This window comes from Equus caballus, chromosome 1 (assembly GCF_041296265.1).
Source record: "Equus caballus isolate H_3958 breed thoroughbred chromosome 1, TB-T2T, whole genome shotgun sequence".
In the NCBI taxonomy this organism is placed as follows: domain Eukaryota; kingdom Metazoa; phylum Chordata; class Mammalia; order Perissodactyla; family Equidae; genus Equus; species Equus caballus.
Window position 1 is genome coordinate 50519776 of NC_091684.1, and position 16344 is coordinate 50536119.

General features: G+C 37.1%; 1 protein-coding gene across 50 annotated transcripts in view; it reads right to left on the minus strand.

The window, feature by feature from the left end:
• ANK3 (ankyrin 3) overlaps nucleotides 1-16344 on the minus strand; it is a 627813-nt gene that overhangs the window by 59738 nt on the left and 551731 nt on the right. For 29 of the 50 annotated variants that reach the window (XM_070225455.1, XM_070225362.1, XM_070225335.1 and 26 more), the window contains 2 exons: nucleotides 14167-14391; nucleotides 11235-11389 (listed from right to left, as the gene is read on the minus strand). In XM_070225455.1, the coding sequence (XP_070081556.1) occupies nucleotides 11235-11389; nucleotides 14167-14391 (380 nt within the window). Of the gene's footprint in view, nucleotides 1-11234; nucleotides 11390-13529; nucleotides 13629-14166; nucleotides 14392-16344 lie in introns of all 50 variants that reach the window. The other 21 variants (XM_070225383.1, XM_070225171.1, XM_070225324.1 and 18 more) reach the window with 1 other exon arrangement.

Below are 16344 nucleotides of genomic sequence, written 5' to 3' on the forward strand. Positions count from 1 at the left end.
TAATGTAGATTCAACTCAAGTATATTTTTTTCTCTATTTCTTGCTTTAAAAAAAGGAAACTGAAATACAATAATAAAATGAGCTTAGCTGAATGTTTGAAAGCTGGTAACTAAATGCCCAGTGGAAGAGAAGCTGTGGGAGGGAGAGGAAAGGGCTCTTGGCACTCAGCTGCTGTGAAGCCCTGACTTGTGGCCACATTATGTAGCATCATGAGCACCTGACTGCAAGGCTTTTTATTCTGTTTATAATTTTGATAAATTATTGTGTATTAAAATTAGACTTTCTTTTCAGGAAATGTGAAGTACCCACAGTTAAATTATATTAACTTAAATGCTGTTTGATATCGTGGCCTGGTACACTGTAGATGTTCAACCGGGATCCATGAACAAAGAAACCAATTGGGAATTAATGAGACTCACACATTTCATACCAAGTAACTGCGTGAGTCTTTAAATCTTGCTCTAAAATATATGTAGTAGTAGAGACTGTTATTGTTTCTTCTTTTAATAGTTTTTTTTAATTAAAAAATTGTGTGTGAAAAAGAGGCTCTAGTCTTCCTACTTTTTAATCCACAGTAAAGTCTATTATGTCCATGAGTTTCTAACTCAGAACTTACTGTTTACTTAATGGATGTTTACCCAAACTGAACTAAAAACTCATGAGACTATAAAACACTTCTGAAAGTGCTGTGTGGCAAACTAAAAAGGTACTTCAGAAAGATCGGATTTCCAGGCAAATAGCAAGTCTGATAATGTAAAAATGAACAATGCCAGTGTTCTTTCCAGGATTGAATTTATATGTATTCAGATTTTAAAATGGTCTCTTACTTAGGCCAGAGAAGCAGGAGTATATTACCAACAATCTGTACTTTGCTCCCACCCTTTACATACAGAGATAAACCCAAGAAAACAGTCTGCAGCAGAAATGTGATGCCTGTATCACAGTCGTACCTGCAGAAAACCAAGCTCCCAGTGCACTGTGTCCCAGACTGGCCAGATCACAGGCAGCACCAGTGCTGCTTATTAAAAGCACACATTCCTGGGCTTCTCTCATAGAGATTCTGATGTGGTAGGCCAGGGGTGGAACCTGAAAATCTGCTTTTCAAACTCAATTCAGGTCTTGACATGTTTGGGAAGTGGGGTCTTAGAAGACTCCCACCCTATACCTGTCCTTAAAAATTCAGAACTTAAATTATTAAAAAGTGACAACAGGATTCTATGCGAAACAATACAAGGATGGTTCAGTATGAGAAGAGGAACTTATGGGGCAATAAAAAATATCTATTACTTTTAAATGGTTTTGTTTTTTAAAAGGATATGTACTCCGTCGCTATAGAATTAAAGGAGAAAAGGGCATAAAAATTAAGAAGTTCTTACCTTTCGGGGTGATTCATAATACCATAGTCTATGAAAAGCCCCTGGAATCCCTCTCTCTTTCTCTCTTTTTAATCTGTTACTAGCAAAGTTTTCACACACACAAAAAGATTAAAGGGAAAAGAGAAAAGTGAGTTCTGAAGTAGATAGTTTTGGCCAGAAGGAAGATTAAAATTTACACTTACTGAATGTCTACTTTGTGGCCGGTCAATTACTATTTAGCCCACATAGCATTTTGGTGAAGTAGGTGTCTGAAGTTCAGAGAGGTTAAGTGACTTGCCCATACTCACTCAGCTGGTCTGCTTGAGAGCTGAGATTAGAACGTAGGTCTAGGAGAAGGGATGAAGTCACACAGACGTGGACTTCCACCACTGTGTAACACAGTGTCTTTGCAGACTACCTGGCACATAGGGGGTGGTTGATAAGTTTGAATAACAGATAGATTTGCAAATACCCTGGTCCAAAAGGTTGACATGACTTCTTATTGGCCCACTCTATAAGCTGAAAGTCCTGATTACAGTGGCACGTTCTGCGGCACCAGAAATGGAAACTAATGTTCTACAGCTTTCTTGCCTCGTTGATTAATGATAAATTTCTTAAGTAGTTTGTAACTCATTTAGTTTCTTTATTTGTAAAAGGTGGGACAGGATTGTCTGTAACTGAGATTTTGCACAGAGCAATTAAGGATTATAAAATGCTTTGCAAATACAGTGGTTATGGAGGTCATAATACGATGAAGCATAAATAACAGGGTTGAAATCATGTTCCCACTAAATGAGTTACTCTAAAGCTTTCAAATGATCCTCCTGATTAGTCTTGCCTCTTTTATGTGCACATGATTAAATGTCTCGATAACTTGGTCAAATAGGGCCAGGACGCTCTTTCCTATATCAAATTTGTTTTCTGAAGGCTGTTTGTGACCTGGTCAGTTTTGAGTGTGAACATCTATAAAAGGAATACAACCTCAAGGTTTCACAAAGGACCATTTCTATATCTAAGATTCAACTTCCGGCCAGGTGAATATTATACTCAGCTTGCTTCTCCAAGAATGGAGTATCTGATATTGAGGGGTGGGAAAAAATGGAGTCTTAGGATGTTAGAATTCAAAAGGGCAAGCCAGCTAGTATGAGTCTGTGGAAAGTCACTGGAAATAGGTGTTTGGGTTCAAATCCAGCTCTCCAACCAGTGACCTTGGACTTTGGACAAGTTCCTGAACTCTGAGCCACCCTACATTCCTCATCTGTAAGATCAGGATAAGAAAAGTTTCCTCTGGGCTAGATGTGACAAACAAATGATAGAAAACCACCAGCACAGTTGTATTCATGTAACAACTTAGGTTACATATTCTTTCCAAGGTCGCACAGTTTGGGAGTAGAGGAGAGTCAGAGAGCCAGTGTGTGGCAGATCTAAAGTTAGATTTTTTTTTTGCGCTTGAGGAAGATTAGCGCTGAGCTAACATCTGTGCCAGTCTTCCTCCACTTTACATATGGGTTGCTGCCACAGCATGGCTGATGAGTACTGTAGGTCTGTGCCCGGGATCTGAACCCACAAACCCGGGCTGCTGAAGCAGAGTGTGCCGAACTTAACCACTATGCCACGGGGCCGGCCCCAGGTTGGATATTTTTAAACATCACACTATCTCTGTTGTGTATCTCTACAGTGTATAAATCTGAATTGATATCATTTCGATTTCATTGTTTTTTAAAACAAAAGTTCACCAATTACAGAAAACTAATTATCAGATAAATTGGAGGAAACAAAGGGAATAAATAAAAGGAAATAAAAAATGAAGGAAATAAATCTATAATATTCAACTCTGTAGAATATGTGGGACAATAGAGCACTTGTAATGTATTCACTGAAATATTTCAGGAAATTATAGACATTCATCTCTTTGGAATTAAAGTTCAACTCCATCTGAATATGCAACTTTTTTAACAAGCCCACTCAAGATGTCATAGGAAAAAACCCCTCAAATAACATAACTTGACCCATCTTCCTCAATATAAACATAATAGGAACCTTTTCAATTTTTTTCCCACTTTTATTTTGAAATAATTATATTCATGAGAAGTTGAAAAGACACAGAGAGGTCCAGGCACCTCTAAAATTTTAGTAATTTAACTTTCTTCTTCAGTTCTGGTATCTGCTTTATGTCTGTCTGGATTAGCATTATTTTACATCTTTACTCAAGGTGGGACTTTGTTATTGACATCTGCACAATGGATTGAGTGCTAATGCTGCAGAGTGTCTGGAAACAATGATATTCCTTTGTTTTTCCCCACCAGGTTTAGCAATCCGTATAATTTCTGACAATCAGATATCTTAAAGTTATTTTTAGAAAACTAATTTGTAATGATTACTGCCCTTTCTCTGCCTCTCCCGGCTTCCCTATTTGGTTGTGGCATCTCTTGAAAAAGTTGCTTTCTCTCTTGGGCATGGGTCCCTGAATTACTGAGGAAATGTATCACCAAAAGTGGGGGCATTTGCCTGGATACAAATCATTCATTTCTGCATTTATTCAACAAATTATGATGAGGTGACAACACTGTGCCAAGAGCTGTTATGTACACTGGGCATAATGGCTGTCAGCAAGTCTGAGCCAGGCCCCGCCTCACCGACTTTACAGTCCATCAAGGAAGAAGCAAAGGTTAAAGTTGATTGTTATGAAAGAAGACAAGCCAAGCATTGTGGACATGTTTCCCAGGTGACTCTAACTCAGTCTGGGGTTTAGGGCAGGCTTCCTGGAAGAAGAGAGTGAGGGAGGGGATGTTTGGCCATCTTGGAATAATCATTCTAAGGTTCTCCATGATTGCCGAAGGATCTGCTTCTCCATGTTTTTTCCAGAAAAATCTTCCTCCACATTTGCTTACTTTTCCTCTTGTGCAAATAAAAAGGCATGGCTTTCAGGCAATTAGCTGCATTATGTCACTTTCTTCAATCCTTTGTTTAAACCATTACCCCAGGCAAAAAACAACTAATACGGTCCTATCTTCAAAATCAGGATCATACATAATGCCTTAAAGCTAAACACCATAAATCAGTGACCCAGAATGTGCAGCAGATATGGAAGTGCTCTGAGCTACGACGGGCCTAGGCCTGCTGTGTCTGGCACACTGGCCTCTACTCACGTTGATCCCAAAGGCAATGGAGACTTCCACCCAATCTCTCAGGCCTGCTTCACTGTCCCCAGAGGGCTAAGAGTCCCACTCTGACACGTGGGGCAGGGTGACTGATGTCATTATTTTGACTAATATTTCATAAAGACATGTAATTGCTGGCAAATCCATATACACAGACATATATAAAACTTGGCATTATTAACTAATGCTTATTTCCTTTGGTCCTGTTTTCATTTCCCGACTAGTAGGTGTGGGGGAACTGTTCTGGTACAGTCTCCTTTCCTTTTGCATTGGGGTGGGCATCGTTCAACTGACTGAAAATGACAGTTTTATGGTAATGGACTGAAAGCAAGTTAGTATTTTGTCACAGTTTAACCGTTTTTGGTATGCTTTTTTTTTTTTTTTTTTGGCATCCCAACCACATTCCTGATTTGTTAAGTTCAATTTTTCTTTTTCCTCCAAAATTTTTCAAAATTGTTAATAGATTTCTCCAACAGATGGTGCTGTGTACAACCTAAAGCTCCATATTTCACTTGTCAGTGCTCAACTGCTGCTACAGTCTAACTTGACACTTTAAGACTATTTGTCTCATGGCTGATAAATTACAAACAAGTCAGTTCAATTGAAATGAACCAGAGTAGCAATTTTTAACTGAGAAGTCTGTTTCTAAAATATTGTTGATATAGTTAGATAATAAATTATGGAAACTTTATTTTCTGTTACATAGCATTATAAATATCACTTTTCCTTTCTTGCTTCAGTTTATAATAAAACAGTATAATTATTTAATTTAACATATATCATCTTAAAGTCTCATTTGCTCTCATCTGAAAGTTAAGCAATGACAACAAGGGAGAGAATATTTTCCTAGCATTATAACACTGTTTGGAGAACTTCAGCAACATTTTCTTCTAATACAGTGATTGAGATTTAAAAATAATAGCATAATCCATATATCCTCAAAGCAATCATGTGATACTTCTTTTAAAACCTAATAGATATGTAAAACAAAGTCTACACACTGTCGAGAGCAGCATTATCTAAGTATGATGTAAGCCACATCTGTAATTTTAAATTTTCTTACAGCCACACAAAAATAAAAGGAACAGGTGAAATTAATTTTAACGATGTTTTATTTAGCCGAGTTTATCCAAAATATTATCATTTCAAGATGTAACCAATGTAAAAATGATTACTGAGACATATATTGGGGGTACTGAGTCTTCATATATCTGGTGTATTTTATGTTTGCAGCACTTCTCAACTCGCACTGCCCCATTTCAAGTGCTCTGTAGCCACATGTAGCTAGTGGCTACTGTATCGGACACTGCAGGACTAGAGCCTTTCTCAAGCTCTTCAATTTTTAAGTCAAGACTTCTAAGGAGGAGGGATTCTTCTACTAGTAAATACTCCCAGGTCCGGCATAACCGCAAAATACAAAACACCCCTCGGGGTCTGACTTTGGAGGCACAATTTTTAAACATGTTTAATTGAACTTTGTGTGTTCAATTAAAGAAAGGTTTTAATTAAACTTACAAGTGGATTCAATTTGATGCACTTTAAAGGTGATGTTTTTGGGAGGAACAGGAAGATTATTTTCTGTTTTGCTGTATCTTTTTCTCTGCTGAGAAAACATGAATTGACAAGTGCTAGAAAAAGATCTACGTCTGCCGCCAAACAGAAAAGTTGCTCCTGCCACCTGACACCTTAGTGGTAACAGCAGGTTCTTCACACCCAGGCCAACTGTCCTCTCTGTCACTTTAGACTCTTACTCCCATAGATCTTTGCTAACACACCTGCTTCATTAGCATAACCACTGATACTTTTGTCTCTGGGCTTGCCAGTGACAGAAATAACTCTTAACTCCACCTTATTTTACAACAACAATTTTTCCCAAATACACACCACCTCCTTTTGAGTCATATAAGAAGTAAGAAGGTACCTTGATTAGCTACAAAAAATTTAAATCGCAGCTGACATTTATGTAACATTTTTATTCCACACAGCACTTTCACTCCTTCATTTGAGTATATACAGAGGCAAAAAAGTATTGTAGAAAAACACCTAGATTTGGAGTCAGAAGTCCATATTTGGGAAGTCTAGATCTATTTACTATTTCCTGATTGGGTGGTGGTGATGGAGTGAGTGTCACCATCATCAACGGTGACCAGGGCTTCCACTAGCCCTGGTGGTGTTTTTGTGTGATTTGGAAAAGGGGTCCACTTGGGGTGGACACGGCCCTGCTGATATATGGCTTCACAACTAAACAGTAGCTTTGAGAAAATTAGATAAGAGTGCCCCTTGTCCTCAGGCCAGTGTCAGAGCAGATGGCTTGGCAAGCAGAAGAGGCAAGATTTCAGCCGCTACTTGCTCTCCTACACTAGTATACATGGCAGCCATGACTATGACTAGCACTGATTGAGTGCTTCTCACGTGTCAGACACCGTGCTAAGATCTTTACATATTAGCTCATCTGTTCCCCATTAGTTCCCTATAAGGTGTCCTCACTTTACAGATTTAACCTCAAGTTCACAAAGATTGAGTACTTGGTTAGGGTCACACAGCTAGTAAATGGTGGGGCCAGGATGGGAATTCCAGTCCATGTGACGTCCATAGATCATGATCCCAGCCACCACATTACACTGGGCAAGTCACCCTCCTCCTTGAACTTGTCTTTCCCTGGAGTTATTCTAAGCACTAAATTTGATTAGGCACATGGAAAGGCTTTGCAAGTTTTAAAATACTATATTTTCTATACTATATAGAATCATAATCTAATCTTTACAATTGTGTTGTTTAGTAAAAATCAGTGATCAAAATATCGGCTAAGATGATTTTTAAATACTTGAGTTTTAAGATTTTCAGAGAAGAAGATGCAACAGGTCTGGTTATAAAAGTAGCATATAATTACTATAAAGTAGCACATAGAATTCATTTATGGAAAAGAAGGTTAAAAAGGAGGCATTTATAATAAGATAGGTATTATCAAAATTCACTTGCCATAGATGACAGATAAGGCTGAACTGTCATGAAGTGGGGAAATTAACAGGTTAAATAGCAGTAGAATGATTTCTCTTTTTCTTTAAGGAAGTCTTGAGTGATCTGTCACTAGTTTATTTTATGTATTATTTTTATCTTGTTAATTAACAACTATCCAGGAACAAAAAAAGGCGGATGGGAACCAAGTGGGGAGTGTAGAACATAACACGAAACCTGCTAACCTGTGCTTATATTTCGTTTCGCACGAGAGCTTTGACTAGTTGGACCTTGAAGAGAAAGAAGGGTTGGTTTTTTAGAGATGGAGTGATATTTTTTTTAGCTTGTCTGTTTTTGGAGGGGGGATATTCCAATGAGAATGAAGTGTCTTTGGGAACAGGAGCAGGGTGGTGGTAAGTGGGGCTTGATCTTGGTGTGAAATCTGATTAATTGAGCTTCAGTTAAAAAAAAGTATGTACAGTGGTTCCTTCATTATTGTTATTTTAAAATTTAACACATGAAGAAAACCATGGTGCCTTGAAAATTCAGTTATTATTTTTGCTGCAGTGGCCTTCGGTGCTTGAGTCTTTAAATCTGGAAGTTTTTATGTTTCTTTTTAATTGTCGAAAATGGAACCAAAGTTTATCTGGTCTTTAAAAATGTAGCAAAGAAACTCTATCTACTATTTCCAAGGTAACACACAGAATCCAGGACCAAGGGCTATATCACTGTTTCTTTAAAAGATCTGACAGATGCCCTTAGTATGGCAGTGTTTGGGGCATCATTTATCTAACCAAAGATATGACTAATTCCTATTTGAAAATTGCTTTGTTAAAAAGAAAGTGAAGACATGTCAGCATGAAATCATGGAAGTCCATTCCATAAATAAACCTTAAAAAATCTTTTTAAAATTATACTTCTGCCTCATAGGACATACTATATACTCAAAAACGAAGGAGAATATATTATTAGAGTAGTCAGTGTTTTTGCTAGAACTGCAGTGTCTACTGAGGTAGCCACTGGCTACATGTGACTATTTGAAATCAATTAAAATTAAGCAAAATTAAAAATTACCTTCCTCAGTTGCATTCTTCACATTCCAAGTACTCAAGAGTCACATGTGACTAGTGATTACTGTTGGACAGCACAGCTATAGACTACTCCCGCCACAGCAGAAAGTTTTATTGGACAGCACGGTCTCAGAATATTCAATATTTGTCCTAGATGATTGTTACTTTCTCAGAACTTTCCTCAAAGTAAATGATCCTCTTTAATGTTTCTCTCCTGGAGGTTAACAGTAATAAAGTTTGGGGTAGAGGAAATAGACTACTGAGCACTTTGCTCCAAATAGCTACATATTATAGTGAGGTTCCTCCTTCTGCCCGCTCACCAGGATTGGGTGAGCCCTCAGTCAGCACTGAGCCTCACTGGTGATTCACAGGTGACTCAAACGCATACCTGCCCTCAGGAGCTTACAGTATCAAAGTAGCTATACCTTAAAAAAAAAAGAAAATCCTTCTGTTGTAGAGGCTGCATTTTAAAAAGTAGCAATCTATGTTTGCATTTAAGAAATACTGGATGGGGTCAGCCCCGTGGCCAAGTGGTTGGAGTTCTGCATGCTCTACTTCAGTGGCCAGGGTTCATGGGTTCAGATCCTGGGTGCAGACCTGCTCCACTCATCAGCCATGTTGTGGAGGCATCCCACATACAAAGCAGAGGAGGATTGGCACGGACGTTAGCTCAGGGCTAATCTTCCTCAAGCAAAAATAAGAGGAAGATTGGCAACAGATGTTAGTTCGGGGTGAATCTTCATCTCAAAAAAATAAAAAAGAAATACTGGATACATGAAAATATTTTTATACTTTATTTTCCCTAAAACAAAAAAAACTATCCCTTATAGAAAACCCATTTCTCTTATTCTGTCCATTTTTTAGCCTAAATCATCTGTATTCTTTTACTATTTTCAAAATGCAAATTCAGTTCAGTCTCTTAGGATTTATTCTTTTTAAAACTTTCGATTGTGTTTTCTTGTAAATTTCCTTATAAGAGAATGATTATATTTCATGCTTTAAAATAAGTTAAGGTAATAAAAATTAGAACTCTTAATTACCACTGCATGTTCCTATCTGTCAGAAATCATTCGAAATTGTAGATGGTATGTGATATAAATATCAATATCAGGCATAAATATTTAATGTCTACTCATTAAATGTATAACATTTAAAATGACCAGTATTCTAGACCTTTAAATCTAGAGGTTTGTAGGAATTTTCCTCTTTAGATTTATTTTCTTCTCCACAGGACACCCATTTCTAAAATAAGTGGGATATAGTTCAAAGTCTTTGAAAATAAGTAGAACTAGATTTCAATCCCAGCGCTGCTACTTGGTTGGGGTAACCTTAGATAAATTACTTGACTTGTCTGAACTTCAGTTTCCTTATCCATAAGTGAGATTAAAACTACCTCCAGTGAAGTGCTATGCTTTCATTTAAAAGTTTCATATATACAGGCATTTATCAGTGCCTCATGAATGCCAGACACTCAGCCATTGTCAGCTTCCCCCTACTTTGCTCTAAAGACATCTTAAATTCTTGGTTGGCTGTGATTAACTATGTCCTATGCAAAACCTTTAGCATGACAATTTTTTTAATAGAATGAATATAGTAGTGACAATAGCCGATATTTATCAAGAGCTTACTATGTGACAAGGGCTGTATTTCATAAGTGCTTCATATAATTATTTCTTCTCAACAACAGCCCTATGAAGTAGGAAGGTAATCTCTATTTTACAGCAGTAACAGGCTCTCAGGGATCAAAGAATTTGCCCACAGTCATCCCTCAAAACCCTGGAGACTGTCTAGCTCCTTTGTCCACACTTTGAAACCAGGAGGGACTATGCTGGATGCACTCCAAAAATCAGTGAATTAAATGCTAAGAGAGTGAACTTTATGGTATGTGAATTATATCTCCAAAAAAGCTGTTATTTAGAACAATTGCTAAATTTGTAGTGATTAGAAGTCAGTATAAAATAAAGACTGGCTTTATTTTGTCGTCAGCTTGGTCTCTAATTGATTTTCACTTTTTTTAAGGGAAAACTCTGCATCAAGTACCTATTCTCAAAACAAGTCTATTCCCAATACCTGCTAAGAAAAACTGCTTGATTCTAAGCATCAGACAGCCTAGGAAGGTGTGGTTGAGAAAGCGACGTGTCCAGCTATGCATCAGTCTCACCAGGTCAGAGAATAAGACGCTGAAGCATCACAGGCTCTAATAATTAGCCTGAAACTTATTTTTCTTAAAAACTGATTATAGCCCAAGAGAAAATATAAATTCCTGAAGAATAATAAAATAATCTGGGAGAAAACTGAGATAAAAGAAGGGGTCCAGAAATAATAATTCCAAAAATAAAATGTGAATGTATTTTCTTCAAATACTCTGCATGCTTTGCATACCTTCCACTATTATTCCACCCTCTCCTTACACATTTTTGACTTAGAAAACTTTCTTGGGTTTTGGAGAGATTGATATATTGATCAAAGACTGAAAGAATCACCAGAATATTTGTGCATTAGTATAGTGGGGGAAAAAGTTTGTTAGATTATGTGGAACTTCATGCCTTAGAGAAAGAAAACAGCAATAAAGGCTGAGGAACCTGATTCCCAGCTTAAAGTACAAACGTGTGAAACTGAAGTACTGCTTCCTTTAGTCATTCCTTTGAGTTCTGCCTGCAGACATTTACAAAACAAGCAGCTGTCATAATTACCTTCATCCATGCCATTAAGTAATTCAGTTAAATCTTCATTTTTGCTGTCAAATTGATGCTCCTTCCATGTTTCACCATTTTCACTTCGAAGAACAATGAGTTCTCTCTCTTTGCCTCTCATAGACCCAAAGTGAGGGATTTCCACTATGACAGGGCTGGAAAAAAAATCCACATTATTTTGGTATCAAATTAAATATATTTATAGTATTATATTTTTAAAAATGTTTCATTAACAGTATTCATTTGAAAATCAGAGGTGCCACTAAGGTTGGGAATGATTTCAAAGCTGCAGAATCATTTGCTAATTAAATAATATATTAGAAGCCTGAAAACATGCCATCATTCATTCATTCACAAACAATTCTTGAGGGCCTACCATATGTTAGGCATTGGATTTAATGGTGGGGGGGAAATATTCGGCACATATAAACAAGAATTTTGAATCAAAGAATTAAAAATTATTAAAATAGACCATAAGAAAGAAAGTTGGTCCATTTTTAAAAACACAATAGGTATATTATACAAAATGCTAATGAGTTAAAAGGACACAGTCATTTCCTTAAAAAAGAAATTCTATAAATTTCTTATTTTGAAAGATTACTGATTTTTCTCTTTCCCTTAGCAAGAAAACAATATAACAATCCACTACCTCCAGTAGTTTCCATGACTTTCATGGCCTGTATAGTTAAGACGGTTTCTCTGATTTTCAATTTATAAAATGGTAGTGGGCAGCTTAATTTCCTAGCTCTAGGATAACCTGCAGTGGAATATTTCAACTTTCTGAAAAAGCACTTGTTGATTTGAAATTGTCATATAATGATATACTAATTTTTGACAGTGTCCTTTTGCAAAAGAATGTAAAAGAACGGCTGCAAATTGAAGACAGCCAGTCAAGCCATGGGAATAATTTCGTTAAATTTTAAAAATAGGATAAATACTAAAAAAGATGAATGGAAGTAAGCAGACCACAATCACACACAGTTTACATAGTTGGATTGTGCAGCTTTATTTATGACATTTAAGTAGACAGTATCATTATTCTCCTACAGAGGTTGTATGTAACCTCACCTCTTAACCTATGTGTTTATGTACATGTGATAACAGAAGATAAAAGCTTAAATAGGTAGGATCATCATGACGGATAATAGGTGTAATGGTCAAATTAAAAAAACGTGAATATTTGATTTATTACAAAAGTATTCACTTAAAATGGGATGATAAATATAATCTTAGTTTTGGCAAAATAATTATCATTATTCAAATTAAGGATTTAAATATTTTTTATAATGTCTTTATTTTTTGACAGGTAGAAACAAAATCAACTATTCCTAATAGTGTTAATAAATTCAAGAGTTTTTAAGATATTTACCCTAGTTTTTAACCACATCTGATGATTAGATATTGCTTTCTTTATTTTTTTTTGAGAACTAGATACAATCTTTGCAGGTTAATGGATCAGATACTGTCTCTGTACATATTTAAGGAAAGTGGCTTGGTGTATGACATTCAGCGGTACTGGAGAGAAGGTATGGACAAGCTCTCTGACCAAGGTGGGAGCCAGGCATAACTGTTCATAACAGGTCTCTTCATGCAGACAGCCAAGGCAGACATACCGATCAACGGACAAGCAGCGACCAACAATACCAACACATTTCAGCTCCAACAAAGCAAAACAAAATAATTCAATAACTTCAGTAGAATATTCTACCTTCTGCCTATTTGGTTTTCTTTAAATATCTTGTATTCCCAACATTTTTCAAAATCAGTTTACTTACTGATGACTTCTCCTTCTCAAAGCCCATAAAGATTACTTAGTATAGATAAGTACTTTAAAAAAAATGTAACTCCACACACATACATATATATATATACACACATATATATATATATATACACACACATATATATCATTTATAGCAAATGTTGATTCAAAGCCTGCAAATTACCGTTTCTTACACTGGGTTAAAATTAGGCTGTCAGTCTGTCTTAAAAACTATCATATTCAGTTGAAACATTTCAAATTAAAGAAAGGTTTACAAAAGCACAAATTTATGAAAGCATAACGCTTGCAGTGAATTTCACATGCTTGAAAAGCACAAGATAGGTAGCGGTGCGACATTTAGTCAAGCCACTATGATTTTTTTTTCTTTCAGTGACACACATCAACTGAAAGCATTAAAAACTGAGAAAATTAAAATAAAATTAAGACAAGAATAAGACTATGGTGTGACAGAAAAAAATTGGAAATGGAAAAAGAATTGTAGACATTCTGTATCTTGTCTATAAAGATCCTACCCAATAAATTTTGTTCCTTGAGGCCCAAGCTGCAGGATTCGGCTAACCAAGCTCTCACCCTCATTTACAGGGGGAGGATTGGTAGGAAGATGCAGTTTACTGAATAACATCCATGCAGCAGGAAGAGAAACGAGAAGGGGAAATTGTGAATAAACTGTCAGTCACGACAGAGCCTGCCTGATTTGCACCCAAGTGCCACCTCGGAAAACGAATTAAGTTTATTTTTCCTGTTTGTAAAATACCATATCACAATGGATTGTTTCCCTAAAAATTATCTTTAAAAAGACGTGCACCCAAAGTAGCCATTTATTCAACGTGGTGATATAATTCCAGCATCTCTATTTTTTCCTAAGAATGGTGCCTTGACTTCCCCGGGGGCTGCTGGGTTCCGTGCACTCACTGAGCAGAGAACATGCTTCTTGGTTAGTAAAAGCTTTAACCAGCAAACTGAGTTAAGGAAGTATCAGCCTAGTAGCTTTCCACAGAGCTTTGTGACCCTTGACACTATATGAAAAGTTTACTTAATCAAAATGGTTCAACTCAGTCATTTTAATAGTTAACTACTTGAGTTAACAAGGGTAAAGAAAATCAAAGACGTGGTGTGAGGGCCAAAATTAAAACTGACAAAATGACTTACCCTAAAAATTGTGCCCCTGCAGGACCCATTTCTACCAGCCTACTGGCTAATCCCTCTCCTTCCACCATGGGGGGTGGGTTGGCCAGTTTATGCCTCTTTACCAAACGGCAGGTGATTCGGGTGGGGGCTGTACACTTGCGGGGAGGAATTATGATTCTCATCCCGTGGTGACGGCTTCCTCTCATGGAGCCGCCTCTCGCGTCGACCATAAAGCTGACCAGAAACCTGCAGGGAGAAGATCAAAGGCCACATCAAGGACAGAAATAAAGCATCTTCACAGGAGGTTTGGAAATGAAATGTTCAAGTTTAAACTGACAGACAATGTAGCTATCATTTCCTGTCTTTACAAATAAATTGGAAGCCAATACGGTGGAGTCACATCAAACATGCATTTAACTTGTGAACTGGGCAAAAAGTGAAACATGACAACTTATTCTTGGTGGAACATGGCCCCCTAACGGAAGCCAACCGCTTTGTCAGATGCTCAAGTTGAAGGAACAGTGGATGATTCAAAGTTGGAATAAAACTGGCTTTTACAGGACTATCATACATTTCAAACAAAAACAGAGCCACTGTTAGGTGGTTTCTCTTGGTGGTTTAAGCTATATTCAAGGGTCATTTTAACTATAAATGGTTTTAGCCAAAGGCTGACTATGGAATCTCTCTCCTCTGACAAGTAAGATGAAACTCCACAGTATGTCTTAAGATGTACAACTCATAAAAACAATGTATATTTAATCACACCAACACTCTAATTTTTACTATCATAAAGCAGAATATGAGAATAAAAGTAGAAGACTAGTTTCGCTAAGGCAGAGTTGAAGGAAGGGGTTTAATTTTTTCAGTATAAATTTGGCTTTAAAATAACCTACATTTGAATATCTGTACAGCAATACAAAAGTGATAACTTAGGACTTAGACTTTTCAGAAAATGTCTCAATTATATAATTCTGTCATTGGCCTTTATATTCAAACTAATGAGGAAAAAACATTTGTCTGCATGTAGATATGAAAATGTAAAGAAATTGTGTCATATCTGGGTAAATGCATATTGGAATTCTTGATTCTTATCATGTCCTCGTGGGAAAAGCCCTCCGCAAGTCCTCCCACCATCATCACAGTGTCGTTGTAAAGCACTCTGGTGAGCATGAACCAATGGGTCTGACAGATGGAAGAGTGCAAGTCAGACAGGGGAACAGAAACACGTATCTTCGCATTCTAATTTTCACATGTGAGAAAAGGGTTCTTACTGGAACAGCACCAAATGTTGATAATTAGAAAATTGTTTGAATACCTACAGTATTTTTGGGGGGAAATAATCCCATCCACCAAAACCCTCTACTATTTATTCATCTAAAAACAGTTCTAACATCCTATAAATAGACTTTAGGACTTTGCATGGAGGCCCAAGCTGGGGACCCTTTCCTAAAGGGTGATGCCTCTTGACCTCGGAAGAGTAACCTCTTCAACAAAGCAAATGGACCTGCCATCCCCACAAAGAGAGGCAAAAGCATGGGGATGACTTTTCAGCCAATCAGATTTTCAGAACCAACTCCAGTCATCAGTGGGGTGGAATCAACTTCACACCTTTTTGCTCATTTTGGATTTGGCCATTTTCCTCTGGATTAATTTGTTTTTGCTAATATTCTACCTACCTTGAGAGACTGGGACCACTATGATATTCAAAGTAAGAGGGGAAAAGACTGACCCCCTCAAAAACAAAAAGAAAACAGCAAAAAACACTCCTCATTGTCAGACAAAGATACTGGTTCACTTGTACAAGCGTCCGCATGAATCGTCTCCAGTGCTAAATGATTCAGAGCTCACTTCAGACTGCTCTGGGGAGCCTGCAGTTTCTCAGACATACACATGTTTAACAACTACTTTTACTCAGTAGCAAAGGCAACATGGCAATATTATAAAAGAAGCCTAAGACAAAATCTGATCATTTCCAGCGTTTAGTATTTAAAATCAACTCATGATTGGAAATAATAGTTACAGAATGGATTAAAAATGACTCCAGATAAACTCTGATTTTGAAAATTCAGTTGTATTAGTACAGATAAACACTGGAGTGTTTACACCGAGAGGGCAGTGTTTGCCCTGGCAACAAACAGCTGAGTCTCAATGATATAGACAGCAATGCAGATCAGGTCTGTCCTGTTCACCGCTGACCTG